Raw genomic sequence first — 21,742 nt, 5'->3', positions numbered from 1 at the left:
AACCAATATATGGGTAATGGGAATGGAGATAGAGATGGTAGCCTGGAAACTGAGATTTATTCGGGTAACGGTCTTAGTACTTTTAGAAGCAGATGAAATCTAATTTGTTTAATTTACTTTAGACTAAATTATTTGGTTTTTATGACCAACAACTTTTGTCACTAATTTAAGTAGGTCATGCTTACTAATTTACACTTTATTAGGTACTTTATATTTTAATGTTAACAGGGCACTTCATAACTTACCATTAACAGTAAGGCCGAGGTTTACATATAATTACACCCACATTTTGCTTATGTTTAAGCCTAGTAATTAAGAGCGAGCCTATTGCCATAATCCATAAAGTGAGGCTAAGAAAATCCTGAAGGAAATAGGACCTCATCCATTTTGCTAATCCATTTTGGTAAAGCAGATGGTGTAGGCACTCTAAGCTTTAGGTACTATAGTAATACATCCTACTAATATTATAAATGTGAAAATTTGTATTTGTACACCCCTTATGTATTCCCCTTATTTAAACCTCTTATGCACTCCTCTTATGTACTTCCCTTATGTTCTTCCTTATATACTTTATAATGTATACCCATTATATACTCCCCTTATGTACTCCTTTATATACTTTATTATGCACTCCCGTTATGTGCTCCCCTTATGTACTTCCTTATATAATTCCTTATATACTTACTTATGTACTCCCCTTATACATATACTCATATACTTTCTAATGTATACCCGTTATGTACTTCCTTATATACTTTATTATGTACTCCCGTTATGTACTTTCATATTGCAATCCCTTATCTTCTCTAATCTATAAACTTCCTTATGTACTCTCCTTATGTACCTCCTTATATACCTACTTTATTATGTACTACCCTTATGTACTTCCTTATACGAGGTGTGTGGTACCTAACCACACTAAATTAAATACGTTAATATACAGGTTACAATATGTCGATTATTACAAAGTAAAAAATAAAATATGTAAAAATAAAAAAATGGATTTTTCAAACAAAGTAAAATAATTTCACTTTGACCTACCACAATGTGCTGAAAAATTCACACAAAATGACATAAATCCATCCTTGATCCTACTTAAGCTAGCTTAGCTAAACCTCGACCAATTGGTTCATTCCATTACTTATTTCAAACCAGTCAAAATTCTATTACTGTTACAGCCTTTTTATCGTCCCACTGCTGGGCACAGGCCTCCTCTCACACGGAGAAGGAGCTAAAATTCTAATTACTTTTTAATAACAAAACAACACACTCTCCCAATCCTGCATAATATTTACAGAATCTCAGATTTTCATTATACGGGGCTTCAGTGCAAGCCTTGGTCTACAGGATTCCACTTTATTTATATACCGCATGAAGTATTACCTACTTTGTTCAGTCGGTGAAGGCTTATTTGCTAGAGATTATGCCCGGATTATGCGTTGAAAAATATTCTTTAAAGGTTCACAAAATTTTGCTGGAAAATTTTTATTTTGTTTTAAAAGATTGCTTGTAAGAAGTTACTTTGTATCTTGGGTCATTTATTTTGCGATATTATGCATTTTTGCTCGGATTTTGCTCGGTTTACCTTTAAGAAAGTTGGTGTTTTCTTTATATACTTTTCCTTAAACAATATTTTTATATAGTGAGATAGGAAAAACGACATTACAAAAACTCATTTTAGAATTCTCTGGTTATGAAATCCAATAAAAATTACTGTAGGTATAAGCAATATGATAATACTCAAGACGTTAAATAACTGGAATTAATTGGAAAAATACTTAATTAATAAAATTGCTTGATGCATTCTTAATGGATTTTTGATAGAAAATTGTGTTATAAAAGGATTGGCTTTGTGGTTGTACGTTATTCTTGTTGTATTGCTAGTTGAAATAACTATTGTAATACGTCAAGGTAAGTTATACTTAAATTAAATTCAATATTATGTCTCGGATTAAATGTAGAAATAACCCTTCTCTTGTCTCCGCTTTCTTTGTTATTTACGTATTCTTTGACTTGCCCGATATTTGTTTATTTACAACACTGCAATCACGTTTGATTGGTGCTATAAATTAAATAAAGGAATACAAAATATTATTAATCGCCCAGCACAAAATAATCTAACATTTTCATTTTCAGATGAAGATTATTCTTTTGACCCTTTTCGCCATCGCAGTGGCGAACGCCGAATTAAAGTGGGACCCCAGCGGAAAATACCGGCTTATCGATACCGAAACACATGAAGAATATCCACCAGAACTATTCGAATTTGAACCTAAACTATTTAAAGATTTAAAATTGGAATCTTTAGTTGACAAGGATGCCGTAAAAACCAATCCGATTAAGAAGTATAGGATTATTAGTTACGATGATTTCAAATATGGAAGTTACCCCTATCGATATGTGTATCCCTACCCTATTGATGCTAGATTCAGTCCGTTCGTTTACCGTGGTTATGTACCGTTCCATTATGATTATATACAAACAAGCAAGTGAACGTCTTGATTAATAAAGTTGTTGTTGATTTTATTTTATTGTTTTTATTTATTCCTGTTGCATCACACTGTTGATGATTCTTAGGTCTTGTTCCTCCAAATATGTAAACAATTACAAATAAGTAGTTGTTATTGAAGTAATGCCATCGCTTTTATACAGAAGGAGTGACATAGAAAGAGATGTTTTTATACATACTTAAGTAGGTACCTAGAGCTACTTTAAAATTACCTTCAACAACATACGACATAAGCAAGGGTCAGCGGAGCCTTTTAAATCTGAAAAAGAAGTTAACTGCTTAAAACAACCGAAATAGCGAAAAAGATATGTGAGTAGCATGAAATACTGTTATACCAGTGCTATATATTTCTATGGTTGATCGGGCGCTGTTGGACAAAGGTCTGTCTCAGGGTATGGAATGACTTGAACCGCTCAAACGCAACCAAGTGACTTTTGTCCCTTTTTCGTTTTGACAGTAAAGCGCACCCAAGGGTTTTTTGTCCCTTTTTGCGTTCCAGTGCGATACACATCATAATATATTTGTTTCTTTCTATTACACGGTGTTTTAATACCTTTTCTCTTTTCTACACGATTCTTAATACATTTCTTCATGCTAAAAATACGACAATAGTTCCACAATAGTTCATTCGGATTGAAAAAATAATGTCAAAGTCAGTCGTTCGTTGGTTTTCGCGCGTTAGGCGGAAGATTATCCTTGTAATTTAATCATTATTTCGGTTATTTGTACGTATTATTGTATTAATTACGGTGTTATTATACAATAAGAATATAGTCTTTGTGTGTGCAAGCGAGTTTTAACCTAAGGGTTTAATAATTCAGCTTTTAAAAACATTCTTTTTTACAAGGTCAAACAATGTTTTTTTTTTAACTAGTAATGGCCTTACTACAAAAACTTTAACCACTGTTTTACACTTGTCTAAAAAAATGTGGCTCCAAAATGAACCATATGTCAACGTCATAATTTGACATTTTTTTAGACAAGCCTTAAACTGACGTTAAAAAGTTTTTGTGGTAAGAATGTCATTGTTTACATCTAAAAATATAAACATTTGAAGCTCAATGTTAACAAAAACCTGATACCACTTGAAAGAGTCATTCATTAGCTTGAACAAAAACAATACTTGAGATTGCTTATGTTACCAATGAGTCATAAAAAAAACATCTTGTGAGCTCGGCCATCTGGCGCAGCGGCGCGCCATTTTTTTTTCGAACAGTAGCGCTTTGTGCGTAATTATGAAATCGGCGAAATCGATCATGCGGTTTGAATGCTCTGCGAACATTATGGCCTCGCTAACTCACAAGGGGATTACGGGCGTACGTTAAACTATGATTGCCATTGATAGTACCATCAAACTGCTTAATAGAATGACCGTCTGTACAAAAAGTATGGATTTTTGTCTACAATCTTATGCTCAGTACTGCTTGCAACAAACCTATACAGTAGGTACTAGCTGTTTCCCGCAGGTTCAGTTGCATACCATGGAAACTAACTGCCCAAAACCGGAGAAAATACCGCCTGTCACCCGGGGACAATGCAGCTTCCCAATTATGAAATATTTTTTTTAATCGGCTCAGTTCTTTTCGGAGCCTTAGGACGCATACAAGTAAACAATTGTTTTATTTATTTTTCCTATTTATAATATAAGTATATGAATATAGGCAGATTGCAATCTATAAAGTACAATAACACACATTTGTTCCATATACCTATAAACTAACTCCAGTACAGCAGAAAATCAAAGAAATGGCCTCCTTTACTTGGCATTCCGCTCAGTTAGAAGAGTGAGTGATAAACTAGCCGCTGAGAAAAATGTATTTCTAAATGGATAGCTATATGTACCTATAGTATTATTTTCTATGGCTATTTATAATAGCTATTTGTAATGTAGATAAGTAAGAGACGGTACTATAATAAAGGTTTTAGTATAAAATTAAATCTAGCTGTAGGCTGCTTCTGCCTAGCTTTTCCCAACTAAGTTAGAGTCGGCTTCCAATCTAAATGGATGCTACTGATCACGATATAGTCTTCTAGTAAACTACCAAAAATGTTGAAATGACAGCGTTCAAACAAGAAGGAACTCATCATGACAGGATGATCATGACCACGGGCCGATATCGTAAAGCATTGCTTGTCTGTACATGGACGATCAACCCGTGCGGATGCTACTTATCCAGGAGCTGCTCACTTGCAGAAATTGACTTAGCACCCGGTGCAGCAGTTGATATTTCTGACCGTACCGTATTGTGTACCAGAGGTCTGAAAAGAGAAGTTGCTCCATGTAAACATTGGTACAGGTGTCCAAAATACAATGGCGTTTTGCAACCTAATTACGAGTTTTATATTTGAATTTCGACATCCCCGCCACCCTGATTATCTTAAAATGGTTTCTGTTTTTCGTGACGACAATCTTCTCCATGACGACAACTGAGCTGTATACAGTGTGGCGACAACTGACCTTGTAAAGTTATTAGAGGAATCGTATAGGTATAGTGAAAACCGCCCACAGTACCTGTACATTACAATTTAAAAAAAAACTGAACAAATGATGATCTGGAAAATCTTACAATCTCGATTACAACAGCATTAATTTCTTATTAAATAAGAATTTGAATCAACTAATTGCACTTGATGAATTTGATGAAATTAGATAAATAATTAAGATAATTAATTGATCCATTTTTAATAGTTTTTTGATAGACTGATCTTCAATAAAAGGAAGTTTTTTAATAAGTCGTTGCATTCGTATTTTATCACGAATAGAAGGAATTGTTTATCTTTCTTAGTTAAGGTAAGATTCTGTATTTTTTTTTAATGAGCTGCATTCATATTTTACTTTTCATCGGCCTAGCCTTTTCTCAACAATGTTGGGATCGGCTTCCAGGCAACCTAAATGCGGCTTAGTACCAGTGTTTTACATGGAGCCACTACCTATCTGATCTCCTCTACTCAGTTACCATGGCAACGGTCGAAATATTTTTATATGTTTTCATTTGTTTTTTTTAGATGAAGATCCCAATTTTTCTAACATTGACAATTATTTTCGTGTTCACGGAGGCAAAGTCAATAGAATGGAAGGCAGATTACGGTAAATACCCGGTCGTCAGCGAGCGAATGGCAATCGAGTATCCCTGGTACCGGTACAACTATCCTTTGTACCGGTTCAGCTATCCCTTGTACCGGTACGATTACCCGGTACCGATCTACAAGACTTTAGTGAAGTCTTATGATCCGGAGTATTATTATAAACATTATGGATACTATCCTGAACATTGATTAAAACGAAAGGAATTGGTAATAAAAATTATGAAGCATAAAATTTTAGTTTTTTTTTCTATGTAAGTGCACTGTTTGGTAAAAACCTAAAACATTGTATCTTACTCGTTTCCATATAACTTTAACCAAGCCTTGTCTTTGGTCATTATTGTGTTTACTGGTGGTCTTGCACATTTTGGAAAAAAATATTACAAAATGCTACAAACCGAAGTATCAAGAAGTAAATTAATAGGTTTCAAGTGTACTTATTCTATTTTTAAACGGTTTTATTTAGCTCAACCCGTTTGTTTTATTTATTCTTGGGTCAAATTTAGTAATTCAAATTTAAGTACCTTCCTGTTGTCAAATTGATCTGAAATTTGGTACACACCTTTAATTCCGATGACAATACAATATAGTCATATCAATAACATTGTAAATCCAATATGGCCGCCGATACAAAATGGCAGATTACATATTTTTCTACAACCCCCTCAATATGGGTATCAAATGAAAGGGCTACTCAAGTAGAATACTGTCAGCAACCCCAGCAGGGCCCAACAGGGCCAAGGCCTGCCTGGGCTGCGGGATTGTCCGAAAGAGTGACCGTGGTCGTGGTACATAAAAGGCCTATGACGAAACACAACGGTTTTTAGTCAGTAAGAGTCTGGCACTCCCTCACCGCTGCTGAACCATATATAGAATGAAGAATATTCGGTAGGCATTATCATTAAATACTAAAAACTAGAAAATAAAAAATTGGTAAAAAAACTTTTAAGTTAAACGGTTTTATCTTATGTGCACTGAAAACTGAAAAATAAAAAAAGAGTACTTACCTGTCAACCTACGTAGGTGGTCCCGGTCATATTAGACTAAAATAAAAACGTGGGGCCCTCTGAAATCCTACCTATGGCAAAGCATATCTTTATACTTTGGTAGATCATGAGCTCGGCGTTCGCTGGTGAAGCCGCTACGGCTGATTATTGATTTTCAAAATCTCCAGTTACGATTATAGTAAGTCGATGCAATCCACACCTATTATACCTCTAGAAGAAAGTACTACAGCTATAGTTAATGGGCCCCACGTTTTTATTTTAGTCTAATATGACCGGGACCACCTACGTAGGTTGACAGGTAAGTACTCTTTTTTTATTTTTCAGTTTTTAATAAACGGTTTTATTTAGCTCACCCCGTTTGTTTTATTCATTCTTGGGTCAAATTTAGTAATTCAAATTTCACCCTCTTCCTGTCAACCGATTAATCTGAAATTTTGTATACACCTTTAATTCCGATGACAATACAATATAGTAATATCAATAACATTGTAAATCCAATATGGCCGCCGGCACAAAATGGCGGATAACGTAGATTTTATCAATCCCATCAATATGGGTATCAAATGAAAGGGCTCAACAAGCAGAATACAATATACTATAAAAAATTGAAATCAAAGATGGCGGCCGCTACAAAATGGCGGACAACGTAGGTTTTATCAATCCCATCAATATGGGTATCAAATGAAAGTTCTCAACCAGTAGAATACAATGTACTATATAAAATTAAAATCCAAGATGGCGGCCTCTACAAAATGGCGGATAACTTAGGTTTTATAAATCCCATCAACATGGGTATTAAATGAAAGGTCTCAACAAGTAGAATACAATTTACTATGCAAAATTGAAATCTAAGATGGCCGCTGCTACCAAATGCCTGATAACAATTTTTTATCAATCCCACCAATATGGGTATCAAATGAAAGGGCTTCACAAGTAGAAAACTGTCAGTAACTCCAGCGGGGCCCAACAGGGCCAAGGCCTGCCTGGGCTGCGAGATTGTTCGAAAGAGTTACCGCGGCCCTGGTACATAAAAGGCCTACGACGGAACAAAACGATTTTTAGTCAAGAGTCTGGCACTCCCTCACCGCTGCTGACCCACAGCAGGAGAGGTCATGTGATGATTTTTGGGGTTGTTACAAAAAAAAGTATCTGGAAGGGCTATGTATTGAGGAATTGGATTGTAATAAATTTTCAGGTAAGAGACCGTGTAATAATGATGCACTAAATGAATTAGATAGAATGAGGAATATTCGGTAGGCATTTTCATTAAATACTAAAAACTAGAAAATAAAAAATCGGTAAAAAAAACTTTTAAGTTAAACGGTTTTATCTTATGTGTACTGAAAACTAGAAAATAAAAAAATAGTTACTTACCTGTCAACCTACGTAGGTGGTCCCGGTCATATTAAACTAAAATAAAAACGTGGGGCCCCTGTGAAATCCTACCTATGGCAAAGCATATCTTTATACTTTGGTAGATCGTGAGCTCGGCGTTCGCTGGTGAAGCCGCTACGGCTGATTATTGATTGTCAAAATCTCCAGTTACGATTATAGTAAGTCGATGCAATCCACACCTATTATACCTCTAGAAGAAAGTACTACAGCAATAGTTAATGGGCCCCACGTTTTTATTTTAGTTTAATATGACCGGGACCACCTACGTAGGTTGACAGGTAAGTAACTATTTTTTTATTTTCTAGTTTTCAGTACACATAAGATAAAACCGTTTAACTTAAAAGTTTTTTTTACCGATTTTTAGTATATTAACTTTTAGTATAATAATCTAGTTTTATTTAGTAAATTATTTTTGTATTATATGAACCCATTTTTTTAAATTAAACTAAGATAGGACACAGTAATCTTTCTTCTACCCGAGTGAGGTAAAACAACATGCATCTCAGGCGTGCATACTTGTACAAAAGTTTACGCCAACACATATAAATTCTAACACAACTGAAATTGCTAGTCTGAAAACTTTCAGCACCATGCGACTGTTCGTTTAGAATACATTAGAATTCTTGAAATATGTAATTTTATTCTTTAAAAGTTTTCCCCTGCTGTTTTGGGATGTCGCGCAAATTCATTTCGATTTCGAAAACATTTTTATTTTTGCAGTTTTATCCGGATTTTTATATGGAATAAACTAAAATATGTTTTATGGCATTTATTTATTAATCCATTTGAGTTTCGACTGCACTGGTGGTTTCCCCTTTTCGTTAAATGATGGTCGTTGAAAAATTGATTCAATTGCAATGTTTGATTCTTACAAATTAATCCTATTTTTTTTTCTATCTATATATTTACAAAACGGGATAGTAGTTTTTTGTAGAGACACAAGACATAAAAAATAAGTAATTCAATAATATTACCTTCGTTTCTGACAAATACCTATGTAATATTGCAGTGTACAAAATAGGAATTCGCGTTTAAAATACCAACTACAAGCATCTAGTTAAAGGGAAACTTATAACAAAGAACACAGAGCCCACTAATTAACTTCTCCTTATAATATGTTCGAAAACAAAAGGGAAGGGACCAACTTGGGATCGCACCCTAAACTAAAATGCTGACAAAGGACGGCTAGACATCATTTTCAATACATCATTATGGTAGTGTGATGTTATTTCTTATCTTAATTTTACACTAGTACCATTTGCATAGCGTTGGAATTTCAATTTGATCACTAAACTTAGTATTAAACATTTACAAGGTAATGTTAAACAAATAGTGCTTAAATTCGCGCCATGTAGGAACTGTTCCTCACTTTCAAATCTAGTTTTCCTCAAACAAAAGGGCCAACTACCGCTTAAGAATCAATCCAGTAGTTCCTGAGATTAGTGTTTTCGACAAACAAACAACTGTTTATGATATTAGGGCTATATATACTATACTTTTTATTATAAGACTTTTTCTAAATCTTTCTTCTACTACTTACTCGTACCGTCTTTACGTTCCATTGCCAATCTTGTCAACTTGTAAAAAACTTTAGAGAAACATTCAAAGTTTAACCAAATGCATTCCTAACTTTAAATACGCGACCAGATGTTAGTTCAACACAAACCATTATAGATTTTCGATTTAGCACTCTGAAATTAAAGAAACAGGTGTGGGAATTGAATCGTCGGGAACTCACGAAAACGGAAAGTTTTCCGACTTCTTGCAATTTCAGTTTGTGATTCCGACTTTATTTTGTAACGAGACTTCTATGCGGAGATTTTGTTGCACACTATGTGTATGAAAAGGTAACCAGTGGTTTGGATTGTGCAATTAGGTATCTTGTTTTGAAGAAGATTTTCTTATGCATCATCTGCCTAGCCTTTTCGCTAGTTGGGGTTGGCTTCCAGTCTAATTTACCTGATGTAGCTAATTAATCCATATTACATGGAGTGACTGCGCATTTCATCTCCTCAATCCGATTGGGTTAATACCCAGGTAATTGCCCGGGCAAGACGATTTGATTAGACGAGTATTGAAAGAAGGCGGATCTTCCTGTAATATAAGTCCTTATTGTTATTAAAAATTAGCTATACAAATAAATTTTATATAGGTAACCCTGCCACATTCAGATTAAAAAAAAAACTATTTATTGCTAAATTCCAATTAATATTTGATTTACAAAACATTACGACCAACCCAAAATACATAAATAGCCAATATCGAATCTAATTCCCCAAAATCAACTGCAAATACCCAGGCAGCAGCAAATATTTATATTAATACAATTTGATATCCCCACTAAATAATCTAGTATAGGCATTAGAAACATCTGCCCCCGGATAGCCGGGAATTAATTCATTTTGATCTAATACCGGCAGGAAATTACTAGAACTGTTTCAACTAAGATGAATTTTCGTGGATATTAAAGGATATTTGGAGCATCAACCATTTTGCCGGATATCTAAATGTTGGGATTACGAATTATTGTTTTGGAAGTAATTTATAGGTTTCCTGGTAGTCTATAAATTGTTTGAGCTGCTAAATATCTGATTAGTATTGTTTGTAATTTGAGTAGGTACAGTAGAAATTGTTTGAGCAACTATTGAGTCTCGAACTTGAATGAGATATGTGAAGGTCCATAGAAATAGTAAATATTGAGAGACTTTCAGATGATGATGATAGGTTAGTTTATATTATTTTCTAATTAATTTTGATCTATACTTTATCTTTTTCTAACAAGGAAGACACAAATCCCCTTAGTATTCTTGTACCCAACAGTGGTTGAGTAAATAAACACATTTGTCGAATCCGTACGTAAGCAAAGTCAAACGGGGTAGTACAAACAGAATTAGGGGTTGTAGTGAAGTGGTGGCTATTCAAGAGACTGATAAACAGACGGACTTACTGGATGTTAGTCAATCTATTGGGAGCTGTAGAGATTTGTAGTTGCGTGTTAATTGAATAGTCGATGTAGGTTGGTGTTAATTTTGGAGCACGGAAAAGTTACCGAATTTTCTGTTATGGACTTCAGGATAAGCCTTCTTAATACTAATTTAGTGAGTCTAATACGGATCTTTATACTGAATTCTCCTAATTATAAATCTAATTTTTCCATGCCAAAAGGTAGAATGTATCTGGGAGTAAACCTATAATAATTTATGTCGGTATGTGTAGGTACCTAGATACAATACAAGTAAAACTATGTACTTTGTGCTATTCTTTTTGCACAGTGTATCCAGACAATTTTTTACAATAAAACTGGAACTTGATATAACATTTTCTTTTTTAAAGATAACTTACAAGTTGTAATTTTACAGATAATTCTAATTTTAGTTCAAACATCTTCTATTTTAGCAAACACAAACTAAAAGAACTTTCATCACTTCGCAAATAACGAAAGTATTTTTATCTCAAGGACGACCAATAGTTGATAGGACAAATATCAAACACAGAGGGTTTCAGATAAAATCACTTTCATTCTGTCAGGCTGGAATACGACATATGTCAGACATATCCGGGTGTTGAACACATATCGATATCTTTTCCCTTCGCTAAAATAAGTACACATTCTTGTGGTGTTTCTGTCATTCTGATGTATTTCATTGTTTGTTATGAACTTGAAGAATGTTATTTGAGGATAGATTTGTGACCGAGTTTTAGATGGATGACGTCGTGAGTGGGATTGGTAGTTCGGGAATTGTATTGTGGTAAAGAAGTCGTCGTTGCCTAGCTGATAAAGCTCCTGAGTCTTAGTTATGTGTGTGTGTGGGTTCAATTTCAGATCAGATAAGCACCAATATGTAACTTTTTAAGTAATATGTGCTATCTAAGAATACCTTGGAGACCTATGACTAAGATAATGTGAAGGGAAATATTTTGAGGATACCTGGTCTGAAGTCTGAAATCGCCAATACGATTTTTTTAGGACCTTTTATTTTTTTTTCTTGGTATTATCTCGTTCAAGCGTACAAACTTTCCATACAATATTAAATAGATTGACTGATAAATTGAAGACATACTAAAGCTCCATAAATAATTAAACCCTATGCACTATCACAATCATCACGTAGATTTCACATCCTACCGAAAACTCAAAACTACCAATACCAACCTTCCTCAAATATCCGAAATAACATTACTCCCTTATCTCACAAACACACGAAGTTTACGTTAACATTCCTATACTATTAGTGGGAACCCAAGGATTAGGGGCGACCACGAAAACTGTATCCTAATTCCTTCAGCAAACGGCCATTCATATGTTTATGTAAATAAGCAAGACTTGAGGTTCCTTAAGCGCTCTTCAGGGCTCTGCAGGGTAAGCCTTGGCGTCCCTTGATGCTCTCCTTATGTCTAGTCTTAGAAAACTGAGAGAAATGTCGACTTGTGTTTATAGTTTTGGAAAGGATATGCTGATTTTTGCAGCCGTTATGGGGGATATAATGGCGGTTTTATTTAAATTTTAGTTTTATTTTATGATATTGGTCATATGTGAGCCTATTGACAGTAAAAATTCTTTAAACAGTGCTTTGTAGGTAGTTTTTGCTTTCGACGGTAATTTTTGTATGTGAGTGCTTTTGTACTCATTCAAAATTAAGTAAATGTGCGGCATTCTTATTAGTTAATAAAATTATGAATGGTTATGATGTCCATTTTATTTTAAAAGAGCAGATTATTTAATGAAGTCCCTTTTTCACTTAAAACCCTTTACGTATATCTATACAGAATAATTAATTTGAAAATGGGTTCCCAAAATAGGTCATAAAATGTTCTAGTTCAAGGGTTACCCCTAGGTCTCAATGTTAAGATAATATAGCTAATGTGTTTGCTTAGGCCGGGCAAGCACGTTATAATTTTTGCGGCTCAACGATGTAGGAAGGGTGTTTGAGAGCAATTTACCCAAATTACTGCGGTTATGTATTACTTTCTACATACTTTGGTTTATGTATGGATAAATGTATTTTATGTCTTGAATTTACACTCGCACTTTCCTTATTGACTTTGGTCACTTTTTCCAAAAATCAGAGAAACTGAGTTGGTCCAAAAAGGCTGTCTTGTTTATCAGCTTCACAAATCATTTTCAAAACCCATAAACATGGATGCAATTTCCTAACTTCACAAAATGAGTTTCTTCCAAAACCAACCTAAAATCTTAGCCTGTTTTACTCCGAGTACCATTAGATTAAGTGCCTCACAAACTAAGCAATCTTGGAAACCCCGAGAATACCAAACTAGCATATCAGGATTCTCCTTCAGCAAAACAAATGATTCAGACTGAACTATGATAAACTTTGCTAATAACTGTAGGTCAATCTAGGCGGAGCTGAGTGATGAACTGAAAGCGATTTGTTCTGTTCAGGAGCTTGGAATTCTGCCAAGTAATATAAAATACTTTGTGTCTTATTGCGATGTTTAGGTCCTAGATGGATAGAAAAGGGTCAATGTCCAGTTGTGATACTGTAGATCAGAATTTGTCTTGGAATTTCAGGAACTAGATTTAGATATGAGCTTTTCATAACTACCCATATAGCAAAATGCAGATTCCAATTTGGTAGTTAACCAAATTGGACATTATATTTTTTTATGTGTTTTGTCATTATATTTTTGCTACGATACAATAACGTGAGTGTTATTGTATTGTATTTTTTTTATATCACCCGATGCATTCCGGTTTTGCCTTTAATTTTACAGCGATTGATTTTTAAATAATTTTAAATGTACTTACACCACTCGCTAATTCTACTCCCTTGCACCATCCAGCCACAGTCTATGAAATATAGCGTCCACAAATCAGCGGCACATCTCGGGGGCAGGCAGAAGTTCAGCCATTACTCAGCGCATCACGGCCGCATCAATAACCGCTACGTAGTTTAAACTGTCTGGCGTGCAATGTGTCTGGGCGCCGTTGGTTAACTGGCCATGTGGAGTGGGGTGCGAGGGGATTTTTTTAGACTGTGGCTGTTTGTGAATGGTGTGGCTGTGTATGATGAATTCTGTAGTTATTATATATATGTGGTTTAAGCTCACCCACTGAAACTAACACACACCACACAAACAGGCACACACAACACAAATACACAACGCACACCCACAACACACTTTATATTAAGTAGACTGATAAGTTGATTGACAATTGTGACACTAGAATTTTGGGGGGCCTGGAGTGCCAAGATACAGGCTTAGGCTTAGTTTGGACTCCAGATCTCCCACAAATTACAAATCAATCCCTGTCAAACTAAACTGTACTAAGAAATGTACTTACCAAATAAGTACCTTAATATTGTAATTTGTGGAGATGAAATAAACGAATTTATTGTTATTAATTTATCTAACCGACCACGGGACTACAGAGTCCCGGATTTTTGGAAGGCGAACGTGGGGCCGAAACCAACACGCTGAAGCCCTTTTGAGACAACTTTAATGAAATGGCGACCCAAAACTGACGATTATCCCTGTATACACTATAGAAATGTACCCAAGGACAATCCCCGGTTCTGTGCTAAACTATTGCTAACTGTGGATGAAAACTACTTGGGCTATTGTGATGGGATGCTAATGGACTAGGAATGGGGAAACTACGGGAACTATGGCACCTGCCGATGACAATGTATTAAATACATGTAAAAATGGCAGGTGGAGACTCGCCACCTCACTTACTGGGCCCCCGGGAATTATTCGCTAAATCGCAACAAGGGGGCAACAGGTACATGAGGGGCTGAAGGGTGAGGATACCTCGGCGGACTTTGAACGCAGATCACGCGCTCGCTGTGGGTCCAGCATCACCGGCCCACTCGCCACTTACCACGAGGCACCTACCCTCCGAGCGGGCTGCTAACCCTGCTCTAGCGACTCCACTCTGACCGGCCGATGAAGGCAAGCCAAGAGGCGGGAGACCTATCCGCCGTCATGCTTCACTCCGGCAGGCCGGAGATGGGGGACAGTATACTCTCCCTGGAGCACTCGAATATATAGCCCCGCGGGGTCGTTACTCCCCGTCATCCGCCTTAGATGCCCTGCGATTATTATAGAATTTGAGTCTACTTTTGATTTGTTTATAAATCTTATAGCTATGCTATAGATACGCTTGCTTTTATGATCTAGAAAAGGTTATAAAGTAATGAAAGGACTATACCAATCCTATAAAGCTAATCTCAGAAGCTACAGGACAAAAAAATTAGTAGTAGTTCAAATGGGACATAGTCGAAACCGCAAGCAGAATCTTTTAACATTCGATGTCAAAGTCGGATATAATGGCAACAGAACTTTCGAATTCACAAAGCGTAAGCAAAATTAATAACGAGTAAGCGGGTCATTGGTTGAATATCGACAGACATTGAGCCGGGATAAACTGATGTTCATTAGCTTGCTCACAGATAGACATATGATTTGTATTATATCAGTTTCCATGAAATTTGGTACAGAATATTTGGATTCATTTGTTGAAATTATACGCGGAAACGTTAGCATTCAAGCTTAGTAGTGACGAGAAATGACAGGCGTGCAGTTTCAAGTGAAATTCATGCTACACTTATATTTTAAGTAATTTAATCTTAATGCCATATGTCATTCTGTCAAGTCAATTAGTAAGTGCGTAGGATAGTTTTACTGAACAAAAATAACATAAGTTCACCATAAACGTCCGCTTTTTCTTAAAACAATTGTTTACTTTGAAACTTGAACGTGAAAATTTATATTAACTATTCAAGTGTCGGTATTCCTGGGGCCTATAAAATTAATGCACCCCACTGCCCATTACTTTTTTCAGAGTATCTTCTTTTTATTACGTGGACGATATTACGATCAGCCGCATATAATTCCTCACTTCAGACTGATTTAAATATAAACAGGCCTAAAACTGTCTAAGATTCATAATCGGGAATCAATAACATGAGTCAACTCACCATCAACATATTACCTACTTCGTTGGTTGGGGAATATGAACATTTACAAAATATTATTTTGATATTTGACGCCCTCTCGCATAAATAAGATCTTACCAATAGGGAAATCTTCAGGATAAAGGGAGAAGAATAATTGAATATAACGATAGGCGCTTCTTCCCCACAGTTTTTATTCGTTTATTCGAGTATTTGTTACGAGTTCACGTAGAGTTTAACAATCGGGGTGCATTCGTAAGAAGATTCAGAGGTCTAAGGGAAAATGTATGTTCATATTTTATTGAATTTATTGACCGCATTTTGGATGCAAAAATATTTTTGTTATTCTCGGATATTGCTTTAATCATGGGTTTCGCCTCTTTGTCTAAAAGATTGAACTGAATTATTTACTAGTATTGATTTAGTAGACACTTTAAACTCCAAGTAAAATGTTTTTATTTCAAATAGGCCTTTCGAGGCTCATATGAGACGTCATACTAGATGTACTTGATTGTTTAGGAAAGAGATTATATTCATTTTTATTCGAGTGCACGAAGTAGCTCCTATACAGCGAAAGCTGGTTTCAACATTCATCATTCTATTCGTCACCCCATTCAACTTAAACCTTAAACAAAAGAGCATACCTACCACGACAGGACCCATCAACCCTTCGCTTACCATCATCCGTTGTCACGACAACGACGTACAATGACATGAGCCCATGACCGTCTTCAAACGGACGGACCCTGACGTTCTGCTGAATGAAAACAATTTGTCCAATGCCATAAGATTTAGATGGAATGCCAGAGGAATTTGAGGGTTTTGGCCTCGTGGTATGAAAGCTGGTCAATTTATGGAGATTAAATGTTGAGGGTTTTTTTTTAAATAATATTTTGGTTGTGGTTGGATTATTGTTTAAGAAAAAGCAAATTGTCAGGAGAGGTTGTTTTATTTTTAAGTTGGGCGAACTTAGCAATATATAGCTTAGGAACTATTTCTTCTAGCATAGTTGGGCCTAGACCCAAAATTCTGTAACTTTGAAATACTTACAAAATACAACAATATAGCGTTCGCTAAATAAGAACACTATACTGCTTTATAAGTACCAGTTAAAATTTCTAATGAGTCATTTGCGAGAACGTGCATTGTTGGAAAATTTATACTTTTTAGTAAAGTGGGCCATTTTGTGCTTTCAAAATGTAATATTTTATTACAGCGACGAATGCAAAATGCTTCGCTATTTAACTTTATTGCTGCGTTAAAATATCTGCAGGGACTTTCAAACTAATGTGAATGTAATAAACTCTGACTAGGTTATGAGTATTACTTAAAAGAAGATTGATTCGTCACTTTTTCTTAAAGATATATATCTTGTTTGAAGTATATTAATTATAATTTTTGGAGCTATTTTAGTGTACGAGAAGTCTCTTTTGAATTTTATACTTTATTAATTTACTTAAGAACACTAGCTTCAAAATCTTTTTAAAACGAAATTCCTAAAAACAAATGTGACAATTCAATTTAAAAAAACGAAATAATAAGTTCATCTTCTTGTCAGCTGACTTCTTTGATTTATTGATTCTTGCATACTCAAATACCAAAGCTGGACTATTCTTTTCATAACAAACAAAGGTGGGGTCTAAGACAACCTGACTAAACTCTGAGACCCACTAATTCCCTGTCATTACATTTCCCAATCAAATATCCTGTACCAAAACTTCACCAGCTCGCATGATAGCCACATGTTTCGCCATTACTACGGTCGAACGACCAATGATAATCCGGGCACGTCTCACGGGATACGAGTGAGATCATTTGTAAAGCCCAACAAACGTTTGTATTACAATGACGATGTGTTATGTCCAGGGATGGATTAGGGAAGCTAGGGGCTCCTGGCTGTGTAGGCTTTTGCGGGGCCTAGTCGGAAAAAAATTGGGCAATGAATTTCAGACTGAACAGCTTAAAGATTATCAACAAAAACATGTACATAGCCCCTCATGGCAGTCGGACAAAAAAACATACTGACTTCGATAATATATTCGATATTTTATCATCATCATTATCCACCAATCATTATATTATTCATCGTTCTAGAGGACCGTGTATTGAGGGAAAACAGCGATTTATATGTTTAGTAGAAAGTTTTAATTTTAACTTTAAGTATCTCGGTCGAATTTTCTCCATTATTGGAGTCACAGAAGAAAAATACACGCATTTTTTTTTTCTGCGAGGCCTTAATTCCGGTTTTTTTCTGTGCCTGTAGGGCCAGTGGGGCCTGTAGTAATCGTTTATCCATCTGCGCGGTTAATCCGCCACTGTGTTATGTTACCTTCCGACTATGCTTTGTTTGAAACATGTTTGTTCAGGGGTTGTAATGTAATGGTGATCTATCATCTTGATTCGGTAGGTTTTGGAATATACGTGTATTTCCTGATACTATGACTTACTTAAGAAAATAACCTTATATTCTGGAAAATATTTTTCCTCTTTTTATTATCATTGTGATCCTCAGTTTTAATCGCTTCATCTTCGCATTCATATTTAACGTTCAAACAACCAAACAAAAAGGTTTGTATTTAAAAAGTTTCAGCCGAGTCACACACAGTTTTTGTAGCCCAAACTCCAAAAAGCCTTATTTAAAAAAATTACAATATCGTCGTTCTAATTTGTACAGTTTGGCCAATTTGTGCTCGGAGATTAGGCTTGTTATAAAAAGTATTTATTAATGACGCCACTGGGCTTTCTTCAAATACTTTTTTTCTGTAAAATCTCTGAGAAATTGAGTTAAGAGACGCACGCGTGCTCTTGAATATTTTAACGGAACTTTGTCGGGGAGATTTGTTTGTTTCCCTTTATTTTTATTGTTTAGCATCGTCTGGAAGAGACAGGATTTTTTGTTCTTGTATTATAAATGTTGTGGTTAATGATATTTGCTGCTTTACAAGTAATTTCCTTTTGAGGAGTTTATACCTAATACATCTTTTTAAGCTAGTTTTTGAGTAACCATACTTCATAATATGACACTTTGAGAGGATACAATTAAGTACATCGACATCACCAGTGATCAAAACAAAAAGTCTTTTACATCTCTGTTTAACCCCCCAAAACCCACGCCATGACCTTTTTCACAACGTCGTGATGAAAACCCAACAAAATCCCCAATTTCAAGCCAGTAGGAACCTTTATTAAAACTATTATTAACAGCGAAATTTACTTGCTTAATTTAAATTGCTCGTTTGCGTTCACGAAATTCCGCGTGTATTAAATGTAAGACGATTTCTGCGAGACGTTTATTTTCTGGAAAATTCCGGTTAGAACCGGTGAGAGGCGCTTCGTACCGGAACGTAAATGTGAAACGTGACAAGTGTGTACGTGACCTTAGAATGGTTGTAATAATTTGTTGTAATAACTAGTTATGGGTCGCCGTAAACTTTGATGGGATGATGTATTACCTGTTACTGTGATGAAGGATAATCAGGCTTTCAGAATGTCTTGCTAGCTATTTCACACGGTTTTCTTTGTAATATTATGTAGAGAACTTATGAAGGTAGATAAAAAAAAAGAAATGTGACATTGTATTTGCGCTTGAATATTTTTACATGCAGTGAAACAGTCTTATTTCTTCATTTGTTTACTATGTGTGTGTGTGAATTAATGTATTGGAAAAAAAACTAGTCATAATTTCACAATTAAGTACATCCCTGAAATACAGTGTTTAAAACCAGTTTACTTTCAACTCAGGAACTCAATGTTCAGTCTATAGTCGTTATTTATTTGTTACAACAAAGTGTTATAAAAGACAATCCCAACAGCGAAGTCTGGCTGAAGTCTTTCACGAACTTGAAAATTTATTTCTTCTGACAACGCCCATGGGAAATGAGTAATCTTTGTCGTACAAAAGTTTATTTTCAGCCCCAAAAATCTGCACTAATATTTTATAAGAGTTTTTATCTATAGATATTCTTTGATTTATTTAAAGTAAAATAGACATGTGAATGTATAGCGAAAATGGTCTAGAATTCAAATGTGAAAAGAACATACCGTATAGAAATCGCGTTGATTATGCAAATGCTATATGAAATGGCACCATGCAGAATCATACTCTACGGTACAACGAGCCGGAATTACTCTGATTGTGTTCCACCACGCGTAACATGTACAAAGGCAGAAAAATCATGAAGCCTCATCTTTAGTAACTTTTCCCTTTTGTGAATTAATGGGGAATCAATGGGAATTCCTTTGTCAGGCAACAGGATGTCTGAGTTCGATAATCAAAGTGACGGGCTGCTTTGACAGCGCTCGGTTGTATCGAAATGTATGTCGAATGTCGATGAAATGGTTTGGGGTCCCTCGGGGGAGTATAATCGGACCATTGTTATGTTTATAATAAAAAGAAGTCAGAATTTTAGGTTTTATACTTTATTCAAGAATCTCAAGTATAGTTTACTAGCTTTGTAAGAAAAATGAGACAGATCTATAGCAAAAACGAGAACAAAACCTTCCTAACACAGTTTATTCAAACTTGACTGAATAAATTTCAGAGTTCTCGAATAAAGAACACAATATCAACGGAACCATTGTTTAAAAGCAATTCGTTTTTATTATTTCTCTAGAAGAGCATTGAAGGCTGGGGAGTTACGCGAATTTTTCAAATAAAGTTACGCTTACATCTGAGTGGCAAGTTGGAATGGAAACTGAATATTTTTCAGTGTTTTTTAAAACCGCAGCTGGACTTTGTTTTAGTTTGCGATAGTTTTTAACTTGTCGCGTTGTGTGACATCGTTTGTGTTCGACGCTTTATCATTGGGGTTTCTGAAACGAGGGCAGAGCGTTTTATGTTTGATTGGAATCTATTGTTTTGACGTCGTCATTATTTCCTTTTAAATAAAAAGACCTAGAATATCGTGGTTTATTAAAGAAGCCCGTGGCTAAGTAACAGACGCGCATTTCGATGGATCAAAAAGTTAAGCAACGGTTCGCGCGGTCGGTCCATGGATGGTTGAACATCTTGGCATGTCGATTTTTGGAAAGTGCGATAAATTGATGGGTTCTGGCTGTCATACGAGCATCTTTGGCCGTTGTTTCGGCATCGGAGGTCAAATAAAAAATGTAAAACACTGGTATTTAGCTACACCCGGCGAGCCTGAATGGCCCAACTTGTTAAAGGCTAGATAGATCATCGTATATAAAATTTGTGTTTTTGCTTGTTGCAGGCGGAGCAACGCGTGCGAGGGCGGTTTGATGGCGCGGTGACGCAGCATGCGCCGCGTGCCGCTAGCCGCGCTCTTGCGCGTCATCATCATAGCAGGTAGGTACCTATAAACATAATATTAATGATAACACGACAACCACCGTATCTTTTGTGGTAAATCATGATATGACCCAGCTGTGAGTGCAGCGTGAGAAAACCTGAACCCCATCATGTTGCTTCTGGAGCCTACACTGTGCCAAGGCCACGTTAACTATTTCGTAGAATCCCGCAGCCTAAACGACCCACCTTGACGGGAGTCCGGCCCTGGCAAATGCTTCCTTTATCGTAGGCTGTACCAAACTGGAAGCAACACTTGCGTAGTTTGCAATCAACTTGAGGGCGCTTTTGCCAGGTCTGGCCAGATCAGTAGATTTTGCTGGTGGCCCAGTGTATAAGCCAGCTGGCGAGTCTTAAAAACGGCTGAACTGTTTTAGTTTCTTCCCCATTCCGAAGTAACTAAATTAATAATATTCCAGACTCTTGTATGTAGCTCACTCAAAAAAGAAATCATGTAACATGCAAAGATTTTATCAAATCGAGCCTCCATTCACACACAACACGCGATTAACACGTTCAA

General features: G+C 35.8%; 1 protein-coding gene across 1 annotated transcript in view; it reads left to right on the top strand.

Annotated features, from left to right (window-relative positions):
- Positions 1-21,742, top strand: part of LOC124634111 — a 58,331-nt gene that overhangs the window by 16,242 nt on the left and 20,347 nt on the right. Inside the window, exon 2 of the mRNA XM_047169532.1 lies at positions 21,128-21,222. Coding sequence (XP_047025488.1) covers positions 21,174-21,222 — 49 coding nt within the window. The 5' untranslated portion in view covers positions 21,128-21,173. The remainder of the gene's footprint in view (positions 1-21,127; positions 21,223-21,742) is intronic.

This window comes from Helicoverpa zea, chromosome 10, assembly GCF_022581195.2.
Source record: "Helicoverpa zea isolate HzStark_Cry1AcR chromosome 10, ilHelZeax1.1, whole genome shotgun sequence".
NCBI classification, from domain to species: domain Eukaryota; kingdom Metazoa; phylum Arthropoda; class Insecta; order Lepidoptera; family Noctuidae; genus Helicoverpa; species Helicoverpa zea.
This window is presented reverse-complemented; position numbering and strand designations above follow the sequence as displayed.